Below are 23,315 nucleotides of genomic sequence, written 5' to 3'. Positions count from 1 at the left end.
TGCCAGATATTTTCTGTCATCCTTTTAGTTATCAAGAAGATCATTAAAAAAGCAAAATTAAAAAAAAAAAAAAGCCATTGGAGAAAGTTGCAAAAATTTCCAATTTACAATGTTGAAATTATTTACATCCATATACAATGCTGAAACTATATATAAGCGTCCTATGAACCAAAGCATCTTGATAAAAAAAAAAAAAACTACTTTACATATTTATAAATTAAACCATTTTAATCGAAGTTTCAAAATTTTAATTTAAAAAAGGAGTTCATATTGCAGACTTGAACGTATTATCAACTCGGTTATTTTGACATTTGAGGAGAATAAGAAATTTCTCACAATCATTGATTTCAAGTATTGTAAATTCTTTCACGAGCATATTTACACATCCAGCCATAGAGTCATTAAATTTCTGTGAGCAGCTCTCTCACCTTCATCGACGTCTTGAACACCACCTTTTACCATGCAACCTACCTGAGCACCATCCATATATGCTTTACATGCCACAAGAATATCATCAGCACGCCTGTAGAAATGGCCCACAACAAAGTCCTCAAAATGCTGCAGCCAAACATGATTTTTTTTAGAATTTTATGCCAAAGAAAAGCAATGGTAATTATACATTCTAACTCGCATTGTTGAACAAAATTTTCTTAGATTATCATCAATATCAATATCTTACTGCAAGTGATTAGTACCACATTGAATAGATCATTGTCTTCACTGACAAGATAAATGTATCCTCATTGTAATGCCGGGACAATAATTCACCTTTTGATGTACCATTATGATGTGCCAAACCAGGCTCGTTAAATTAGGGCTTCTGATTCAAGATTAGAGCCTAAATACATACCAGAACTTGGAGCATGGTTGACATACCAGGTATCCACTTCTCATTCTTATAACCAGACCAAATGTTAAGAAGACTAAGAAATACTTTGCCACAACCAAACATGTATACCAAAAGATATAATCATAAAAGATGCAAGATAATATTTCAAATTCATAACCCTCAATTACAAAAGTAGTATCTGTTGAGACAAAAAAAAAAAGAGATAAACTAAGAAGCAATATTATTTATATATTTCATCGGCAAAAGAGGAAATTGTTACAATCACAGTGGAAGATCTCAGCTGTTAATATTGCATCCAAAACTTAGTGTGCATTTTAAGTCACAATTCAAGTTTGTTTGCAGTATTCACTAAACAATGGTTTTATTGAAATGCGATTGATAAAAGAAAGAAAGAGTTATCAAATGAAAATTCTCTTGGAGTAGGATATAATGCTTAAAACTCACCGGTAAATCTTTCTCAAGTATTTTCCACTCCTCCTGAATCTTCTTTGATGGCTGTCACAAACAGAATTTAATAAAGACCAATTTTATTGGTTGAAAATTAGGAATATCACAACAAAGAAAAGGAAGAGCTTAATATATCTTGAAAAGCTAGTCACCTGCTTTGTTGAAGCATCAGTTGAAGCATAGTGATGGTCTGAAAAATCTTCAACAGTATCAAACTATTTAAATAGTTGGAACTTATTGAGGATATCTTCTTCATTTACATTTCTCTGATTTCTGATGTCTGCCACTTCTTAAGGAGTTACATACGTGGCATCAACTGGATCAGGAAAACTTGAATAGATATTATGCTTATAGAAACTATATTTCGGATTCATAGGTGGTAGCCTCCAAGACATGGATGGTTCCGCATCCACAGTGTGATTTAGTTGTGCATCTACATTCATAGGAAAATTTGAATGCAACAAACTACTAGCACCAATTTGGCTCTGTATAGCAAACTTAAAATGATACCAAAAAGCTGGAGCTACTGCATGAGGGAGCATCAACAGTCGATGAAATGTTTCCATAAGAAGTTTTCTTTTTACTCTCTGAAAAATCTGCAAACCAAGGGATGGATGCCTCTACTCCAGCAGGAATATCAACATAATCAAAATGTGCTTGCAACATGGAAAGGTAATAGTTACCAAAATAACTCATCATTGTAAGCCAAATCACAATCCAGGTTAAATATATTATTTGATCCTTGGGTAGAATTCTTAGAAGGTTCAACCTTGTTTATTTAACTAAGAGATTTAGTCACAAAGCCCTGTATAGAAAATGGGGAAAAATAAACAACCAAATTATAGGTCCACTTGTGCATTAAATTTGATGCTGGGCACAATAAACAGAAATCACTACAAAAACACTTCAATCTCTCAGATACTTCTGATTGAACAGCACTATACACAACCAGAGCTATTTTTTACAGCCTTCCCTTTTTTTCGTTACATCAACTCTCTCATCAAGGATCATTATATCAGTCGAATCTTCATATTTATCAACATCAATTACTTCATGAATAACAACCTGCCAATACATGAAACATAAATTTTCTAGTAATGCATCAGATAAGGAAGATTTTTCTCTGAGCAAAAAGAGTGATGTGAGAAACCAGTTAACAAAACATAGCTTGATAAAGAATCATTTAAAGAATGTGAGGCTTCGCTAAAACCATGTTGACTCTATTTTTAACAAGGCACGCTTATTGCAAGGACAAATAGTATATGAAAGTTGGTTTTGGTTCATGGATGAATATGAGTTCAAGTGAGAACACATGCTCATTTATCACCGACTTCTTTACCAAGCACGCTTACTGCATGGACGAATAGTCTGGTTATTTTAAAACCCTGCAGCCGGGGCCAAAGGAAGGACCCATTTTTGCAAACTGTTCATTAGGGCACTTCCAAGCAATTGTTCCCTGACAAATAAGGGCAGAGGACACTTAACTGTCGCCACAGTTGCCACAACAACTACTGCCTTCTATTATTAGTTCAAAGACTAAATTTCCAAAAAAAAAAAAAAAACAATAAATTTGGCAACTTTAAAGCAACATGATTGTAAGAACGTAGTCACAAGTCCCAACGTACAGTAATTACTGAACTCCTAAGTTTTCAATATGAAAATCCAAAATTTAACTCCTTTAAGCCCTAATAAAACAATACTGATTATGATCCAAGCAAAAAAAAAAATCAATAAAACTCCAAAATGAATCGATCAATTAAAATTCCAATAACAAAAGTAATAGCCAAAGCAATCACTTTATTTATTCGAATTCAACATTCAAAGATATGATATTTCTATAAAAAAGAAGTTAAATGAACAAAAGAATGAGGAAGGAAAATTTTGAAAATAAAAATTTCAAGCAATGGCAGGCCAATAGGCTGTGGCAGTCTTTGGGTCTTTGCAGGGTATACTAGACTTAGATTAAATATCTTTTGGGCCGAATTCTCCAAGAAACAAAAGCCAAGACTAGATTTTGGTCCAATAAAGATTGACCAACTATCAATGGCCTAATAGATAATTAGCAGTACGGCAGGATGAGGTGGAAGAGCTTAATCTCTTTAGAAAATGAAATTACTTTAAATTTGGGGTTTATTTTAATTAATTTATATAGGCATTTTTAAATATGGCATTTAGTAGGTTTTTTTTTTTTTGTTGATATAGCATTCAGTTTATTTAAAATTCAAATTTCAATAATTACTTATCCTAATGTTACGGTTTCTTTTGTATTAAAAAATTACTTTCTCAAAATAACACCGAAACTTAAAAGAAATATCATTTGTAATAGAAAAAAAAAATAGAAATGTAGGAAAGCAACTCAAGGGTTTTTTTTTCAAACCAATACTAAAGTTCTAAAGATCATATCAACATAAGCTGGTTTGGTATTTTGATTTTGGAGTGTATTCTTCTTCCATTTATTAAAGTCCAATCACAATCATAAAATATATGCTTTAATATGCACGTTACCTTTCAAGGGTGAAGGAAAGTGAACCCTCGAAACCACTTCATTCTTGGGAAGTTTTCCTGTACCATAGTCATCACACCATTGCCTATTTTCTTGATGGATTACTTATCTATACCAAGAACCTAATTTGACAAATTTTTATTTTACATTTCATATATAGTTTAAATGAAATTTCACTTCATTTACATCATGGATTAATTGTTTTTTTAATTTTATGTATACTAATCTAAACCCTTTTTATATTTGGTTGTCAAATATTGATGCTTGGTTATTAAAACTAAAGAGTCTAACAGTACTCTATCAATAGATCACATAATTATTGAAAACTTAAAAAAAAAACATAATATAGTTCCTAAAAAAATTTAAAACATGTGTATGTCAGTGTACATATAAATGGACATTTATGCTAGGCCAAAAACATAAATAGATTGCAAACCAATATATTATTCATCAAATTTTTAAAATGGGTTTGATTTTTTATACAATCCTACAAAAAATTGACATAGACATGTAAGGTGGAGAAAGAAAAGGAAAAACAGTGGTAAGGAGGCCAAGCATGATTTTCTCTATGCTAATTGTGGATAAAAGCTTGAAAACATATATGTAAGGCTATACGTTGTTTGACGACAAAAGAGATTTCAAAGTAAAGTTGCTAGTCAAAAAAGAAATTGCTAAATGAAAAGACCCGCAACCACTACTAGGAAGGTTTTTGCTTGCAAAATTTAGCAATCCACCTCAAATGAAGAATATAATTAAAGATTAATTGGACTTTTCAGTCTAGCTCTTTCTTTCACCATAGATTTCATTCACATTTTCTTCCTTCTTTTTTTTTTTTTTTTTGCAACAAATAGGAATAAAACTCCCTACAAATTAAGCTTCTCTTTAGGGAAAAAACAAACACAAGCTAATCTCTCTTAAAGGGAAAAACATGATGTATTATTAATAGGTCAAAATTAACCATAAAAGTTAATTAAATAACATTAGATACCAAACTAAATCAGGTATAGAATTTTTAAACTCTACAAATAAAGTTAATAAATGTCTTATTAAAGGATATTTTGAAAATGAATTAATTATCAAGTAAAGAAATGTCAATTTTTTAAATTCAATCTATCGATGTATATCTAAAATAATAATTTAATATATTCATAGTTGGGTTTTCAATTTAATATAAAATTAATTAATTTTTAAGTCAACTTTTTTTTTTACCTTTTTCAATTGATTTCACAAAACTTTTGATCAATCAAGAATAAGGAATTTATATTTTCTAAGTATATGAACCAAATTAGAGAAATTCTCCATCAGTCTTTCAAAGGGAGATGCCTAACATTTGGGTGCTCAATATTTAAGGTATTCATACCTAAGTGCATTCAGATATAAAAAAAAAAATACTTTGAAAAGGTAAAATTTATTAAACTATATTTATGATGGCCAAGATAAGGTGCTTCTAATGTCTATATGGTCAAAAATTGATTTTTTTCTACAAATCAAAACCCTTTGATTATTTGATATGTTTCCTAACTTTGAGTTTTTTCTTATTTGTTAATGCATGTGATATAAAATCATATAAAGAAGATAATTTTTTTTCTCATTTTATAAATTTTATCTCGTTTAATTTAGAACTCAAACTTAAAACATTTAAAATAAAATTTTAAACTGTAATGGCTGAAATTTTTTCTTTAAGATTTTTGTAACTTTAGTTTACCAAATCATGTTTGAAACATATACAAAATTTCATATCAATCTTGGTAAGAAATCCTCCTAGGAGAATCTTAAAATGAGAAAGATAATATCATCTCCTTTTCAATAGATATATATATATATATATATATATCATCTCTCTTTTTCAATAAAGTGAAATGAAATTGACATGAGGCACTACAAGAAAATGAATATTTAACAATACTATTTTGTAACAACTGAAAAAATTATTGCAAAATATTGGTATATTTACAATGACTTTTTATAATAATTGCTTAATTAAATTTTTTAATATTTTATACAATGATAAATTTTATCATTGTGAATTCCTCTACCATTTGTAATGCCAACAAAAAGTTGTTGCGAAAACTTGTTTTATTTGTAATGATTTTTTCATTACTGTTGCTTAATTATTTTTTAATATTTTATATAAAGACAAAAAACTTTGTTACAAAAATTCTATCATATTTGTAACCATAACAAAAGGTTGCTACAAAAAATTTTTTATTTGTAATAATTTTTTAAAGTCATTGCTTAAGTTATTTTTTAATATTTTATTTAATGACAAAAAAGTTGCTATAAAAATCTTATAATATTTGTAATGACAATAAAAAATTATTGTGAAAATCTGTTTTATTTACAACCATTTTTCAATGGATAGCCGTCATTTCTATGGCTTTCAATTTAGTGTTCTAGGGATGTGGGTATAACATTAAAAAGAAGCTACATCATTACTTAAGTTATTTTTTAATATTTTATACAATGACAAAAATTATTGTTATGAAAACTTTTTATTATATTCGTAATGATAAAAATGTAATGTTGCGAAAACTTGTGTCGTAATGATTTTGGGACCGTTAGATGTAAAGTGTTTTAAAATCGAAATAAATGAGGGAAGTGGCCACCAATCTTTGTTAGGGTGTGATTGGCCACCCAAAAGTTTATTTTTTTAATAAAACTATAAAAGCGAGTTTAAAGTTTATCAAAAAGATAAATTTTGATCTACGAAAAATCAGGTTGGGTTCGAGAGTCGGTTACGTGTAGGAAAGGATTAGCACCCCCACAACACCAATAAATTGGTACCATTTAATTACGCGCTATTTTCGGTGTTAGATAAAAATGGTTTCAATTTGAAATTTAATACTAATTCCCTTCATTTGGAAAAATAAAATTTTGCTAAAGCTCTTTATTTAAGAATATTGAGAAAATCTTAAAGTTAAAGAATTATTTTAAAATTTTTCAACATCTAGGCAGAATTTTAAAATAACTCTTTTCGCTTAAAATTTAATACAATAATCCTTAAAATGAAATAACAATCTTTATAGAAGATAATTATTAGTGACTCTTTAACATGTAGGCAGAGTACCAAGAATTATTTCTTTCGGACTGTTATTTCTATTTTATTTTATAATATCATAATTTTTTTTAAATGTATTATTCTTTTTTATTATAAATATTTTATCATCAAATAATAAATAAAAATTAAAGAAAGAATAATGCAGACAATTATTGATGAGAACATGCTAACGTATGTATGCTAATGAATGTCATGTAAAATGAAATGCAATTTAGAAGTTGAATTCTTAAGTATAATGAGACCACCTCGATCTCCAACATCTAGGCAGAGCTTAGGTGCGACTATTTATATTTAAGATCTCAATTTACTATTATACTTTTTATTTGTAATTTTATTATTAATGTGAATTAAGAATTCGTGTAAAAAACTTAACGAAGTAAAATTTCCTAAACACCCCATCATCTAGGCAACATTCGAGAACAGATTACTTCAAATGAGATTTTCGCACATGTCCTTAGGATTTTCAGAATGTTTTGAATAAGGGCTTGGGTAGATGTTTTAAAGGTTAGGGTTTTAAGATTTTGAAGATTCGAATTTTAGGGTTTTGGCTTTTAGGGGTTTTGAATTTTGGGGTCTGGATTTAAAGGTTGGGATTTTAGGGTTTCGGATTTTAGGGGGTTTGGACTTAAGGGATTTTGGATTTTAGGGGTTTTAGAATCCTAGGGTTTTGGTTTTAAAAATTGAGGTTTTGTTTTTAAGAAAATGCGAACATCTTTAAAAATCCCTAACATCTAGATAGATTTTCAAAGTAAGTTTGATTTTAGTGATTTTTGAAATTTAATCAATAATTTCTCATATATTTATTTTTTTATGAAAATTTATTAATAATAATTTTCCAACATCTAAGTGAAATTATTTTTAGGAAAATATTTTTATTCCCTCCAACATCTAGGCAGAAAAAATAATAAAAATTATTATTATTATTTTTTAGCATTGTTACTATATATATTTAATTATTATCTTACTTATTTTCATTTTTATTATTATTAAAACAATTAACTATTTATTCTAACAAATTTAAGAATTTATCATGCATCAATATAAAAAAGACTTAAAATAAAAAAAAAATAATATATAAAAAAATTCAAAAATTAAAAAAAAAAATATTTTTTACCTGAACCGGACTGATAAACGGTTAGGTCAATGTTGGTCTGACCAATTTGACAGTTCAATCAGCGGTTCGAGCAGTCTAGTGGTTCAGACCAATTCGACCGGTTCACTGGCGGTTCGTCTAGACCGGTTCAAGGCTAGCTGAAGTGGGTTGGCGGATCCGGGTCCACGCGCAGATCTTCCTTGACTAAAACAGTGTCGTTTTGGGTCTTTTCCTAAATGATGTCATTTTGAGTCTGAGCCTTCTATATAAGATCGAATTTTTTTTTCATTCATTCTACCCTTTTTTTTGCCCAAAAAAATTTACAGAGCTCCTAGGGGAGCTCTGTGGCCCAGTCGACGTTCGACCTCCGGTGTTTGTGCCATCGTGCTGGTCGCCGCACCTACCACCATCGGTGGGCCACAGCCGGTGGTCGAAAAACACAAAACGTTCTCAAATGTTCACCTCATCGTGGTCTTTTCAGATTTGGTGTCCATTTTGCCATAAACTACCCCGATCGGTGTAGATCGGGGCTCAAAGCTTTCGATCTTCTCTCCCTTTTTTTCTTCCTTTATAAAACCAAAACTGATGTTATTTTTGTTGCAATTACCTTATTTGGTGCTGAGTTTCTCCTTACGGGGAGGACTGTTTGTCTTTTTTTTTTGTTTTTGTTTTTCTGTTTGCTTTTTTTTTTGTGGTTGGTGTGGGTTCTATTTGGGGTTGTTGAAGGGAGAGGTTTAGCTTGGTGTCTGGCCTCGAAACGAGAGGGTACTAAGGGTAGTATATCTGGAGGTTTCGAAGATCTATCCGTAGCTTTTTAAAATGGGTTGTCCGAGAGAGAGTCTGAAGGGGAATAGGTTGGGGGTTTTAAAGAGCTTCAAATAGGGGGATAGATGGTGGTCGTAGGCGTGGTAGGGTGGCTGGACAGGGGACTGGTCAGGGGCTGGACAGGGGTGGCAGCAACGTCGTACTAGCCCTTTGGTTTCTATCTCTTTTTTCCTTTTTTTATTATTATATTTTTTAAAAATATATTTATTATTATTATTAAAATTATTAATATTAAACTAAAATGAAAACAGTAGACCCAGATAAAATCAGTATCTACAACTTGTTTTATTTGCAATAATTTTTTAATGTCGTTATTTAATTTTTTTTAATATTGTATATACCAACAAAAAGTTATTAAGAAAATTTTTATCATATTTGTAATGATAAAAAATTATTGTTACGAAAACTTATTTTATTTGTAATGATTTTTTAATATATTTTTGACATTTTCGTCAATTAAAAGAAGGATTTTGAAAATTAACAAGGAATTTAAAGCGGTAGCTCCAAATTCCACCTATTTACATGGCTTTTGCAAATTCCTTCCCTTAAGTCCTGATTCCTAATTCCACTTGTCCTATTGCAAAAAATAGAATTTTTTAATTTTGTACAACTTATTATAAAATATAATTGTTATAATTATAATTATAGAAACTCTAATTTATGATTTTTAAACTATTTTATTGTATTTTAATTCTTTTATTTATATGTCAAAATACTTTATTCACATTTCGTAGTTATAATTCAGAATTAATATGAATATTTAAAATACTTTTCATTAATATATTCATGAAATTCATTGACATAAATACTATAAATACATATAATGGAAAAAAATATCTTATATGAAATTAACATAATAATTTAATTTAATTAAAGAAATAGTGATGAACATTTTAATTGTTTTTTATAATGTATGATTATTGAGGGAAGATGATTAAAACCTAACTTTTGGAGCATGGATAAATATACTTTACACCATCAAATCAAATATTTAAGTGAAATAATTAAAATAACTAAGTAAACTAAAATAATATAATAATTAGCAATTTAATATTTATCAACTCATAAAAAATTCAATTAATAATAAAATCACCATTATAGAAATTATATAAAAAATTACTAATTATTTTAAAATGATTATACATGACTACATGCATAAAAATACAAAAAAAAATCACTAATTAACAACTCACATTCCCTCTCAAACTTTCAACTAAATTATCCAAAAAAAATTAAAATATTAAAATTTTAATCAATCATTTGCTTTTCCCTCTCAAATTTTCACCTAAATAAGAAAAAAAAAAGCAAAAAATATAATTTTAAGTTTTAAATGGCACACGTGAATAGTTTCCAAAAGCCTTCCAAATTCTCACCTAAATTTTAAGGTAGAAAATAACAAAATAAAAATTCTATTATTGATTCGGTTGAACCAAAATCCACCAAACCTTTCCCACTTTCATCTCTCAAAATTCATCTCTATTTATGGTTCACTCCAACTCTCTCTTTCTTTAAAAATTCATCAATGGCGAGGCCTCTCTCACTCATCACCACACTTCCTATTTCTTCTAATCTTTTCTAAGTTCCATTCACACTATCTTTGCCTTCTTCCTCGACCCAAGCGGCTAACCACACTATTACTAAACCCAAACTCTTCCTCCTATCTTGACATTTGGTATAAATGGGCTTCATAAAAAAGAAAAAATCCTTTTTAAAAAAATATTTTTGATTTCTTTTTAAAAAAGTATAAAATATAATAATATTATAAAAATTCAAAAAGAAAAAAATGTGAGGTGCACCCAAAAAATAACAATAAAAAACCTCACACCTTTAAAAATATTTTTAAAAAATAAAAAGTAATGAACCCTATAAAACACATTTACAAAAATTTAGTGTTTGGATCTCACTTTAAAAAAAAAAAGTGGGTCTCGCACCTTTTGAAAAAAAAAAAAAAAGGCTAATGATCTCCACTAATTAAAAAATGCGACATCTTGGAATCTACATATCAACAAATAGATTCTCGTTTCACAATTTTATTATTCAAAATAGGACTTGATAGACATCACCAAACAGAAAAGAGCTTTCTCTCTTACTCATCACTTATTTAAACAAAATTACTATATGGTCTGTCATGGCCATTAATGTTTTATGTAAAAAGCATGCTTCAATAACTGTCCCCAACATAGATCCTATTGTCCTCCCATCGCGCGTGTTCCTTGCGCCACTTTGAATCGCAAGTGGAAGTGGCCTTATCCATCCAATCAATACTATAATAATATAATCAAAATGAGATTAACCACCTAAGACAAAAAAATTTGCTTTCTACGCTTCCAAGGCTTTCCTTTCAAATTTCCAACAAGTTCCTCATCTTTTCCTCAGTGAAGCAATAAACTTGTTCATTTTCCATGCTGCATTACCTGTCCTATGCTCTATTAGCTAGTTCGTATAATTTCATGTGAATTTTTGAGCCAATTAATATAACTCAAACTGGCCAAAAAAATTTTACTCCCTCTGTCTCATTTTCTTTGTTCATTTTTTTTTTTTATGTCCCAAAACTATGTCTTATTTTCTTTTTTAACATTTAAAACTCTTATTTTTTATATTTTAAAATTATTTTTATGGTTTTTTTTTTTTACTTTTTGACATTAAAATTTATGAAACTTTAATTTTATAAAAAATTTTTAATTTTAATATTCAATACATTAAAGTCAAAATTTTTTTTCTTAAATTATATGAAAGTCAATGCAAGACAAACAAATAGGAATGTAGGGAGTAATATAACTTAAAGGGAAATTTAATGATAATGAGTTTAAAAAAATGTTAATAAATGCATGTTAAAGTCACTTCCCTTGTGATTACCCTAATTTGAAAACTTTAATGGCAACTTAACTCATGCTGCAGTATAAAAGCTTTCTCCCAACCAAAAGAAGGAAAAAATAATCAAGCAAATGGCAAGTTTCAATGTTATGCTACTAGTTTTGGAGTTTCGGTTATTACGGCAAGTGGAGAAGTGGCTCTTGATGTATGATCCAATCAAAGTAAATAATTATGAAGCCAGATGACATTGCATTCAAGATTCGTTGCCTAGCATTGCTGCCATGAACTTATCAAATTTGTCAATTTTGCCATGATGCATATGATGACTTGCAGTATTTATTTACTGCCGGAAGCAGATGGCTTAAGGGGAGAGAGTCTAAAACTCAGAAATTCTAATAGGTATTGTACCTTAGAAATAAGGGAATCCAAATCCCACATATGCCATGTAATTTATGTTATTTTTTAGTATTTTTGTCTTGACAATTTTTTAGAAAATTAAAGCAAAAGTTGAAAAGTGAAATCATATTCGATCAAAATAAATGGAAAATTAAAATGTGTTCGGTCAAGTATGCCATGACGCAATGGTGAAGAAAAGAGCTCTTCAAAATTCTAAATACAACTATAATTTTATCAAAGAGTGCTCAAAAATGGAATAAGTGGTCTTTAGTTAGCAATATCTCACCAAGTCCTTCTCCTTGCGAAGAATGATGATTATTCATTGAAGCTTCCCCTGTATTTACGCTCAAGTGCAAACTAAAAGCTCTAAAATTCATACACTATTCTCCTTCCACAATTTTAATTGTTCAAAATGGGACTTGCACACCACAAAAATAACGCAAAACAACAATGTTTGAAAACAGAAAAGAACTTGACTCTCTTAGTTATCACTTAATTTTCACCCATAGCAATTTACAATTCTTTCCTCGCGGATTCTTCCTTGAAAGAACATCATAACAGATCTTTGACCCAAGAGACCATCACCAGGCGCTTTCATAGGTATTATAGAGATTTGTTTAAAAAAGGGTTAGGTCAAGTGAAATTGTCGAGAAATGTTTGTTTTCCCTATTTCCCTTGGAAACTAGACTCTTTTGGTCGTTGTCTAGCGTCTACTTTACGCAATTGCTATTTTCCTTTATAAACATTAGTCAACATAGCAGCTAATTCCCCTCATCTTCTTCGAATCTTCCTGGAAGGAGCCTCATAGCATATCTATGATCCAAAAGACCACCACTAGGCGCTTTCACAGTTATCATATGTAGATGCAATCGAAATAACAGTTGGGCAACGTAAAAAGAAATTGTCGACAGATATTTTATTCTTTCCTTGGAAATTGATCCGTTGTTCTCTTGCTTCATGCTCAAACTTGACGGTGTTTTCAGTTTCTGATAAATAGAAGCAAAGGGAACTGTCTCAAACACCAGCTTGAGATATCTTCCTCTTGCACCTCCTCCTTATGTCGTCGTTACCATCATCATCATCATCTTCTTCTTCTCGACAGAAATATGATGTTTTCTTGAGTTTTAGAGGTGAAGATACCCGCAAAAACTTCACTGATCATCTATATGCTGCTTTAAAAAAGAATGGAATCGAGACTTTCAGGGATGATCCAAGGCTTGAGGCCGGAGAAGAAATCGCTCCAGAACTCTTGAAAGCAATTCAAGAATCATGGTGTTCACTAATCGTTTTCTCAAAAACGTATGCTTTTTCAAGTTGGTGCTTGGACGAGCTTGCTGAGATTGTTGAACAGAGAGAAAAGAGGAGGCATAAAATTTTCCCAATTTTTTATGATGTGGATCCATCTGATTTGAGAAAACAAACAGGAAGAGTTGCTGAAGCCTTTTCCAAACATGAAGAGAGATACAAGGGAACTAAAGACAAGATCCAAAGATGGCGAACTGCTTTAACTGAAGTGGCTAATATCAAAGGATGGCATTTAAACAACAGGTAACTCATTCTTTTCTTGGCTAGTTTTTGTTTTTAATCACCGCAAATTTTATTTTTTTTTTCTTTTTTGCAGTACATGTTATATACTTTAAAAAACTTTTTTTATTGTTGAATTTCATTTAAAAAACGTAGACTTCATTCTTATTCCTGCTCTGTTTTTCTTCTCAAACTGTATTAGGAATAAAATCTTGTCTCTTCAAAATAAAGTGACCACCATGTATAATGTTTTGTTTGAAATAATAAAAAGAAAAGAAATTTATTTAAGAAATATTTTTTGTGATGAGATTGCGAGTTATAATGTACTTATATATTAATCATTTATGAAAAATAAAATCATAAATAATTTTTTAAAAACTTGAAATACATTTGGTAATGATTTTTTTTGTTTTGACTCAATAAATAATTCTTAGGACACAGATTATTGGGCTAATGTCTCTAAAAATGCTTTATAAAAGTTACTTTAAAAAAAAGAAGATTCCAACAGTTCAATTTTGACCTTAAGACAAGTTCATGTATAACTCATCTTTAAAAACTCCAATTCAATATTTTTTTTCCTTTAAAAATTTATATTAAATACATCAAAATCAACATTTTTTTTAAATTTAATAAAAAATAAAAGGAGTGACAACTAACAATTTAAAAATGAAAGACTAATAATTGTATTAGTATTAGATTAGTATGATTTATTTGGGTTTTTTCATTTCCCTCTAAACGAAACCCAAATAAATCATACTAATTTAATACTAATCTAATACTAATAAATTTTGAGGTACATATAGAGGTTTTTAAGTAGATTTGTCCATGAATCAAGTTAAGTCCAATTATTATTTAGAATCTCTTACCCAAGGCAAGCTCGATTATTATTCAAAAATTTTAAAAATATTGAAAAATTCTTTATATTAATACGTTATATATTTTAAAATTAAATTTAAATAAAATAATTCTTCTCATTAAATAATGATACGAGTCAAACACGAACTTAAAAATTCTTGTCAAGGTTCAGTTTGAGATGAACCTGGCCTATGGGTAAAGTATGTAATTTCATCTATGACCAAGTCTACTTTAAAAGTATCCTAAATTTGTTTGGTTAAAATTATTGTGCTTTTATTTTTTGATTCTTTAATTTCTAGGCTCATTTATCATCATAATCATTTTCATTAGTGATTAATTTCTTAAGTAGAAACTAAATTTAATTTCTCTTTTTGTGTTTGAAGACATGAATCAGAATTTATTGGAGATATTGTTAAAAAGATATCAGCAAAATTATGTCAAACATATCCGATTGGCCATGATGAGTTTATTGGAATTAATTCACGTTTGGAAAAGTTGCATTTGAAAATAGACATTGGTGAAGATGATGTCCGCATTATTGGAATTTGTGGTATGGGCGGCATTGGTAAAACTACTTTTGCAAAAGTTGTTTATTCTCAAATGTCACCTCATTTTGAAGGTAAAAGCTTTCTTGCTGATGTTCGAGAAGTTTCAGAGAAATGTGGACTTGTTTCTTTGCAAAAACAACTTCTTTCTCAGATATTGCCAGAAGAAGGTTTTAATCTATTCAATTTTCATGAAGGGAATGCCATGATTAGTCGCAGGCTATCTCACAAGAAGGTTCTTGTTGTTATTGATGATGTTGATAACTTTCAACACTTAAAATGCTTGGTTGGGAGGCGAGATTGGTTTGGTTTAGGGAGCAGAATCATTGTAACAACAAGAGATGAACATTTGCTCCAATCCTATGGAATGGATGATGTGTATAAGCCTCCAACATTGGATGATGATGAAGCACTTCGTCTTCTCAATTTGAAAGCTTTCAAGAGTGATACAGTGCCAGAGAATGATTTCATTGAGCTTTCTAAACAAGTTGTAGCATACGCTGGTGGTCTTCCCCTAGCTCTTGAAGTTATCGGTTGTTTTTTGTGTGGTAGAGATGCAGCTCAATGGAGAAGTGCAATTGAAAGACTTCAAAGAGATTTTGACAAGGAAATTCATGACAGACTTCTAATAAGCTTTGATGGATTAGAAGAAACAGAGAAGAACATTTTTCTAGATATTGCATGCTTCTTTAAAGGGGGTGAGAAAGATTTTGTAACTAACATACTAGATGGTTGTGGTTTCTTCGCAGAAATTGGAATAAATCGTCTCATTGAGAAGTCTCTCATAAAAGTTTGGGGCAAATTTTTGTGGATGCATGATTTGCTACAAGAGATGGGAAGAAAAATTGTTCGACAAAAATCACTTGATGAACCTGGAAAACGTTGTAGATTGTGGGAGGAAAATGATGTTTATCATGTTTTAACAAAAAATACGGTAAGTTATTCCATAAACATTTCATATTTATTTATTTATTTAGAATCTTGACTTTACTCAACATGCAAAAGTATATACCAAGAAAATTTATTGGCCAGGTAAGTTATTAGTATGACATTAAGATTTTGTAATTAAGATAAAACCAAAAATTTGAGATTGCATACTAATATTCTTGAATATATGAAAGAATAAAACTAAATAATTGCAAATAATAAAAGTAAGACTACTTAAGTGTATATTTTATTGTAGTTTTATAGTTTTTTATTAAAGTTATAATCATAAATAGGTACTAAATTCATATAAGAATAAAATAAAAATGGATAATTAGACCAATAAATAAACCTGCATATATAGCTATATATCAAATCCAATATAAAATTGGATTAAATCATATATGATAAAACTTAAACATGAAAGTTTAAAAGTAAGCAACTTTCTTGCTATTGAGACAATGTTTCATTCATATTATTTTAAAACTAAATTATGAATTTTTTATTTAAAATTACCTTGCTAGTTTAAATAAAGGAAAATTTCCTTTACTATAAACTTTGTTGAGAATTAGCATGACTATTAAATCCAATGCAAGAAACTATTATGTATTATGGTCTCCTATATTTCATCTTCTTGAAATTTAGCTATTAATATTTTACAACATTTACTTTTCGTCCCCTTATGCTTTACTTTTGATTTTTAGGCTACCGACGCAATTGAGGGCATGATCATCGACAATAAAGGGTAAAAAACAAACACACACGTGTATATTATATATTATTATTTGATCTTAATTTGTCTCATTTAATTGAATTATTATTCCTAGAACATATATATTATCAATATTTTGTCCTAATTTGCATTTTTTTTATGTAGTTTTAGTTGTCGGACTTGAAATACCAGCATTCTTACCCATTACATTTTCTCATCCTCTCATTCTTTAGATTTGAACATGAAACTAATCAAAATTAAAGTAAAAAGTCATAGGTAATCACCAAATGACTATTCAAAATTAAAACATAACCAATACGAAATTGAAATCATGTGGTAGGAAAATTGATTGTATTAACTAAAAAAGTTGTGTTTCAAAAAGAAGAAAACAATGATAGATACGAGTGAATGTTGATTCTTGCCTTTTGTAGGTGTTGAAAGCTTCAATATTTTGAAGCTCATTTTTGTTTTGCCCTTGGTTGTCAGGGAACAGAACAACATGTTCACTTTGAATGCTGATGCCTTCTTGAATATGAAAAAATTAAGATTGCTCAAAGTCTTTTATCTCCCAGTTACTCAAGATCTCAAATATCTTTCAAATGAGTTACGGTTTTTAGATTGGAGTGGATATCCTTTCAGATCATTGCCATCAAGCTTCCAACCAGACAACCTTGTTGCACTTCTCCTACCTTATAGCCACATTGAACAACTATGGAAGGGAGACAGAGTAAGAATTACTTCATTCTATATTGGTCTTTTTGTTTATTTAGACGAATTATAAAAAAAATTTTGAATAAGATATGAAAATAACCAAAAAAAAAAAAAAAAACCGTTTTCCAAAGTTTTCTTTATTTTTTTTCTCTCTAATTTATTGTTGTTGTCAACAGACTTTACCTAAATTGAAATTAGTCAACCTCCAAGGCTCCAAAAACCTGATCAAAACGCTAGACTTCACAAGGGCTCGATATCTCGAAAGTTTGATTTTGGAAGGTTGTTCCAGAATAGTAGAACTTCCCTCTTCAATTGGACATCTCAGCAATCTTGTTTTGTTAAATCTGAAAGATTGCAGTAACCTCGTGAATCTCCCAAGCAGCATAAATGGGTTGAAATGTCTTAAAACTCTTAATCTCTCTGGCTGTTCTAAAGTTGAAACTTTACCAGAGAATTTGCAGCATGTAGAATTTTTGGAGGAGCTTGATTTAAGTAAAACTGCCATAAGAAAACCTCCATCCTTCATTTTTCAATTTAAAAGTCTGAAAGTTCTTTCTTTCAATGGATGCAAGGGACCGCCATCAAAAGTACGACTGAATTTGCCTTCTCTTTTCAATGTATTGCTAAGAAGAAGCTCGGATTACATGGCTCTGATGTTGCCTTCTTTGTCAGGTTTTAGTTCTATAAAAAACCTGAATCTAAGTGACTGCAATCTTGGGGAAGGAGCTATTCCTAGTGATATTGGGTGCTTATCCTCTTTGAACTTCCTTGATCTTAGTGGTAACCATTTCGTCTACCTACCTGCAACTCTTAATCGACTTTCCAAGCTTCGTCGTCTTACATTGTCAGATTGCCGGGAGCTTAAATCTTTGCCTGAGCTTCTTCTAACAGATACATATCCGTATGGACGCAATCTAGAAAATTGGGGACGAATTTTTGGTTTTAACTGCTACAAACTGGCTAAGAAAAATAATACTTTAACAATGCTAAAAAATCACCTTAAGGTTGGTATCCCTCTATGTCACTAAATCTCACTCTCTAAGATTTATTGTATAACTTGCCAAACAACGAGCGATTTTTTTTTTTTTACAGGTATCTAATAAAGCAGGACGATTATTCGATATTTTTATACCTGGAAGTGAAATCCCAGAATGGTTCTGCCATCGGAGGGATGAATCTTCAATAAAGATGCCACTTCCTCTTAATATTGGACATGATAATCAGTTGATGGGAGTTGCTTTCTGCTGCGTTTTTGTCTTTGCCTCCACCGATGATGATGATCGTTGGAAGAGAATCTCCTGTAAAGCTGTTATCCATGGTAGAAATATTCGAGATTTGGATGATATTTTCTATAGTTTTGATAGAAAAGACAGGTTGCCTTTGGACATGGAGCACCTTTGGCTACGTTATTATTCTCGTGACATGATATTTCCGTTCTTGAGTTCGTCTAGCACAGATTGGGCAAATCAAGAATGCAATGAAATTGAGTTCTCAGCCAGAGCCACTCCAGGGCAAGTGAAGAAGTGTGGTGTTCAAATAATGTATGAGAAAGATTTGGAAGTGATGGAAGAACTACAAGAGCAACACAACAGTCCAACAAATTCTGCAGATCTTGACGATATCCATTAAAACGTTGGTGGTGATGAAGGGTCAGCAGGGAACGGTGGTGTCCTTGTAAAACGAAAACGTAAAATCTACGAGGAGGAAGGAGGACCAATTGATGAGAGTGACAGCCTTGAAGAAAGACCACACCCAAAACGTCTGGAAAAAATTTTAAACTTTATGGTGGGGAAGAAACTTTCTGGTAAACTTCTAAATACTAATCATTGGACTTGAATGAATCCTTTCATTTATTTACATGCTAATCAATAAAATAAGAGGATTTCACTATTTTTTATAATTTCTTATAAATCTAATTTGCATTATTTCTATTTGTTTTTTTTTTAGATTGAAAGATAATAATCATCAAGTGAAATAAAATAATAGGGACAAACTCCATAAAAAGGCAAGGAAGATGAGAAAATGAAATCCTTTGATGTCGCTTGGAGCATAATCATCTTATCTTTGCTTTAAAGAGTGTTTTACTTTGATTTAGGGAAAGAAGATTGCATCCTGTTTTTTGATTTGGTATCTTGAAAAATGAGATCACATGTAATTTTTTTTCCCAAGGATTATATAGAAATTTCATTTCCCAAAAATAAAATAGTCAAGGGAATTATAAATTGTGCTGCCTACTAATAAAGAAAACATGATATAAAGTACAACAAAGGTATAAATTAATAAACACAATAACAAATATTAAAATTTTGTTTAAATATAAGCGAACTAGGTCTAGGATTTCTATTCAAGCTTAAACAATTTATTCTTTAAATTTTTTTTTACAAAGGATGTTGTAGCTTAGAGATAAAAGGAGTTATAAATGTCTAAATTTAAAATCTAAATTTGTCAGATATCATCTTTTAAAAGTAATTAGTTAATTGAATAAATTAAGTTAAACTTTAAGTTCTTATTCCTATCCTCCTGGTAAGCAGCTTACCAGGATGAACCAAGTTTCACAATCGGCTATTAAAGTCTAGTAAATCTTATTGAAACTTCTTATTGATGGCAATTATTTCACCCATTGAGCAACGTAGAAGTTGGATTAAGATTAGATAGTGACAGAATTCATGAACTGTTCATTTGCCAAGGCCTGCAATGTTTCAGGTAAAAGCAAGTGTCAATGTCCATAATTCCTCCTTTAGCTCCACTATACATTGTTACCTTCCCATCATGCCTGTTCCCACCCCCACTTAGAATTGCAATTGGCCTTCCCCATCCAAAGTCAATGCTATAATAATCAAACCAAGTTGAACCACCCAAGACCAGAAGATTGTTTATACTCCTTGCTAGGCTTCCTGTCACTAGAACAGGAATTTCCTTTCATAATTTTGAGAAATTCGTCATCTTTTCCTCAGACTGTGAAGCAATAAACTTGTTCATTTGCCATGCTACATTGCCTAGCCCATGTTCTTGTAGCTCCATGATTTTCATGGTTATAAGTCCACCTCGCATCATATTTCGAGTATATTGTTCAGGCAGCTGGTGCAATCTTGATTTTGCACCAACTGCTAGGAAGAAATTAGTCTCTTCTTCCGGATCAAGATTTCTGATGCGCACAACAGCTTGCCAGATATGAGACAAGAGTGCTTGAAGAGAGGAGATTTTGTCTGTTCCATGTTCAGCGTTGGCCTTTGCATTGAGATGTGCTATGTTTTCCCTAGTGAAATGAAAAAGCCTGACTTGCAATGGTGGAGGAATGAATTCATGGATTTGTGTGAGACTAGAGTTCGGAATACCAACAGGGCCCTCAATACCATGTGGAAACCAACGTCGAAGCGATGGGGGCCTGGACAATTTTATGGAAGCTTGGAAAATTTCTGCCCAGGAATTGATAAAATGCACAAATGATGTGCCATCAGCCACAACATGATTGTAAGTGCAGCTAATGAAGAGCCCTCTGAAAGCTCAGTCACTTGTACTGCAAGTAAGGCATTGTAAGTAGCCTCATAATTTTTTACTTCATTTAACTGAAAAAATGAGCGAATAAAGGAAGGAACAACCATAGGCCCAATGATATCAGAAATATCTCATTAGCTGCAGCATGAACAAGCAAGACACCAGCATTGTTGCAGTCAATGACAAACGAAGAGGTTTCTTTGTAAACTTCAATGGATGCGAGGCAGCCAACGAGGGGGAAGAAGTAGTTTAATTAGAGTTCGTGAAGGGGTGTTTTTCAATTGGTGGACTAAGGTTTCACCCAACTTTTGATCTTGCTGGAGTTGTGGCCTGTAGTAGAGAAGTCCCTTCGGGGCATAGTCCATGGCAAGGAACATGAGATCCCACGAAGCTAACTCGATTCTTTCAAATTCTGTCTTGGGGTTGGCAGCTTGAACAATGCTAGTGGATATGAATCGAATATCTCCCATGTCTCTCTATATTTTGTTAAGTTTTCCGGTTCTTAGAAATTGAAGCTTCTATTTATAACCAACAATCGCATAATTTATTAGTAAAGTAATAAACTCTTAATTTAAATAATCATAGATAAAATCCTAAACCTCAAATATATATATAAAAAAAGGAGCTTCCTATTTATAATCAAGTTCAACCACAACAACCATTAAAAATGTGCATTTAATTGAAGATAAGTTGTACACAGGTAGCATTTGGATATTTGATTTGATGGTAAAATGCATGTATTTCCAAATAAAGTTATGGTCAATTTCCTTTTCGTCAATAAAAAAATTTTCTATCCAAGAACATGGATGGCCTAATTTTCCTAAAGCAGCCAATTATAAACTTTCAATACTCAAGGCTATGAAGATAAGATGAAGGGAGCCATTTAATACGGGTGCTTTAAAAAAAGCTCAGTTCAATCTCAATTTTTTTTAAAATAATACATCTATTAAATCTAAACAAATTGAAATCCATGAATATGGGTGTTTTATTATATATATCCACATTGATTTTTTTTTCCAATTCCTTTTACTTTAAAATGTTTCTAACTAAGAAAAATTAAGCACAAAAAGTTGAAAGCCATAAGAAAGAAAAAGCATCACGTATAGACATTCATTGTTTTTTATAAAAAAAAAAAATCTAATTTTAAAAACAAAAGAAGTGAACAACTTTAAAAAAAAAGATAAAAGGAAGAAAGTTGAGTTTGCATGCAACATCATCAGTTCTTATCAAAAATTTTATATCATAAATAAAAAAACAAAACTAAAGAAAAAAAAGGATTGAAAAAAGGAAAAGAAATTAAATTCGGATGTAATGCCAACACATCCCCTAGTATAATTTTCTTTAAAAATTATCCAATTAAAAAAAAAAGATAAAACATGTATTTTTAATAATAACATCAAATAAACCCATATTAAAGATTCAAAATATTAAAAATTATTTATTAAATATAAAAATTTAACAAAAAAATAAAAATAAAAAAATCAAATAACTTGACATATTGTATACCCTTGATATAAAGTGGGTCTCACAAAAAAATATAAATCTAAAAAATGATTTATCAATTACAAAAAAGAGGGAAAATGTACAAAAAATAAAACATGTGGTCGAGTACCCTTGATGACAAGTGAGTTTTAAAAAAATTAAAACAAAAAATTTTAATTTTTTGAAAAAAAAGTTAAAAAAAAGTAGAAAAAAAATTTGGTACAAATGGGTCTCTCAAAAAAATCTTTTAAAAAATATATTTTGTGATTTCTTTTTAAAAATTATAAAATATTAAAAAATTAGAGAAAAATGTGTGGGTCCGACCCAAAAAATTAACCGAAAAAAATGAGTCTCACACATTTAAAAAAAATTTTAAAAATAAAAAATGATGGGCCTTAAAAAAATGTAAAAAAATTAATGTCATGGATCTTACCTTAAAAAAAAGTGAGTCTCGCACCTTTTGAATAAATAAACAAAAGGTAATGTACTCTATTAATAAAAAACAAAAAAAATAAAAATTAAGAGATTATAACATGGTAAATTAAATGGATGACACGAGGCAGCCTCTTGTTGAGATTTGCATACCAATATATGCGATTCTCCTTTCACAACTTTATTGTTCAAAATGGGACTTGATGGATACCACAAAACAGAAAACAACTTGTCTTTCCTCGTATATGGCTCACCTTTTTAATATATTGTTATTGAAATCTGCATATCAATAAATTGGTCCTTTTTTCAGCCCCACCAAACATATGTAATCATCCAATCACGCTTTTTCCTTGCCCCAATTCAAAGTGCAATTGACCTTAATTTCCATCCAAAGTCAATACTATCATTTTTTCTTTTTGGATACGATACTATCATTGAGTGCTTTCGTTAATAGTTTTGTTATGTGTGACCAATTATTAGACCCATTAATTAAACAAGGTAGGTTTTGGATTAATTTGATTTAGATTGTCACAGCATTCATGAACTGTTCATCATTTGCCAAGGCCTGCAATGATTCAATGTCCACATATTCCATATAATACTGTAATCGTCCAATCATATATACTTTGTTCAATTTTACGATAATACA

The 23,315-nt window shown here is 30.3% G+C and overlaps 2 protein-coding genes and 1 pseudogene across 3 annotated transcripts; 1 reads left to right on the top strand and 2 right to left on the bottom strand.

Annotated features, from left to right (window-relative positions):
* Positions 1-265: 265 nt before the first annotated feature.
* Positions 266-952, bottom strand: LOC149519227 (putative ubiquitin-conjugating enzyme E2 26 pseudogene; annotated as a pseudogene).
* An 11,812-nt stretch (positions 953-12,764) lies between these two features.
* LOC149519226 (TMV resistance protein N-like) lies at positions 12,765-21,280 on the top strand. 2 transcript variants are annotated; one of them, XR_016341621.1, is made up of 7 exons: positions 12,836-13,534; positions 14,749-15,844; positions 16,539-16,579; positions 17,033-17,273; positions 17,434-18,261; positions 18,350-19,061; positions 19,205-21,280. XR_016341621.1 is itself a non-coding variant. In XM_089759733.1 (6 exons), exons 1-6 carry the CDS (start codon positions 13,044-13,046, stop codon positions 18,884-18,886), a joined length of 3,234 nt encoding a protein of 1,077 aa, XP_089615859.1. In that variant the 5' UTR covers positions 12,765-13,043; the 3' UTR covers positions 18,887-19,157. The 2 variants fall into 2 exon arrangements, 1 of the variants encoding a protein (XP_089615859.1); XM_089759733.1 differs by lacking the exon at positions 19,205-21,280 and having other exon boundaries at positions 12,765-13,534; positions 18,350-19,157.
* Positions 19,905-21,222, bottom strand: LOC111288911 (uncharacterized). Its single transcript, XM_089760235.1, has 5 exons — positions 21,054-21,222; positions 20,857-20,959; positions 20,214-20,738; positions 20,018-20,084; positions 19,905-19,946 (listed from the first exon to the last, which is right to left on the bottom strand). Exons 1-5 carry the CDS (start codon positions 21,220-21,222, stop codon positions 19,905-19,907), a joined length of 906 nt encoding a protein of 301 aa, XP_089616361.1.
* Positions 21,281-23,315: the final 2,035 nt, after the last annotated feature.

The sequence above is a fragment of the Durio zibethinus genome, chromosome 4, assembly GCF_047325235.1.
Source record: "Durio zibethinus cultivar Kanyao isolate XHJ-2024 chromosome 4, ASM4732523v1, whole genome shotgun sequence".
Taxonomy (NCBI): Eukaryota; Viridiplantae; Streptophyta; class Magnoliopsida; order Malvales; family Malvaceae; genus Durio; species Durio zibethinus.
The sequence above is the reverse complement of the archived record's forward strand: the minus strand, read 5'-3'. Positions and strand labels throughout refer to the sequence as shown.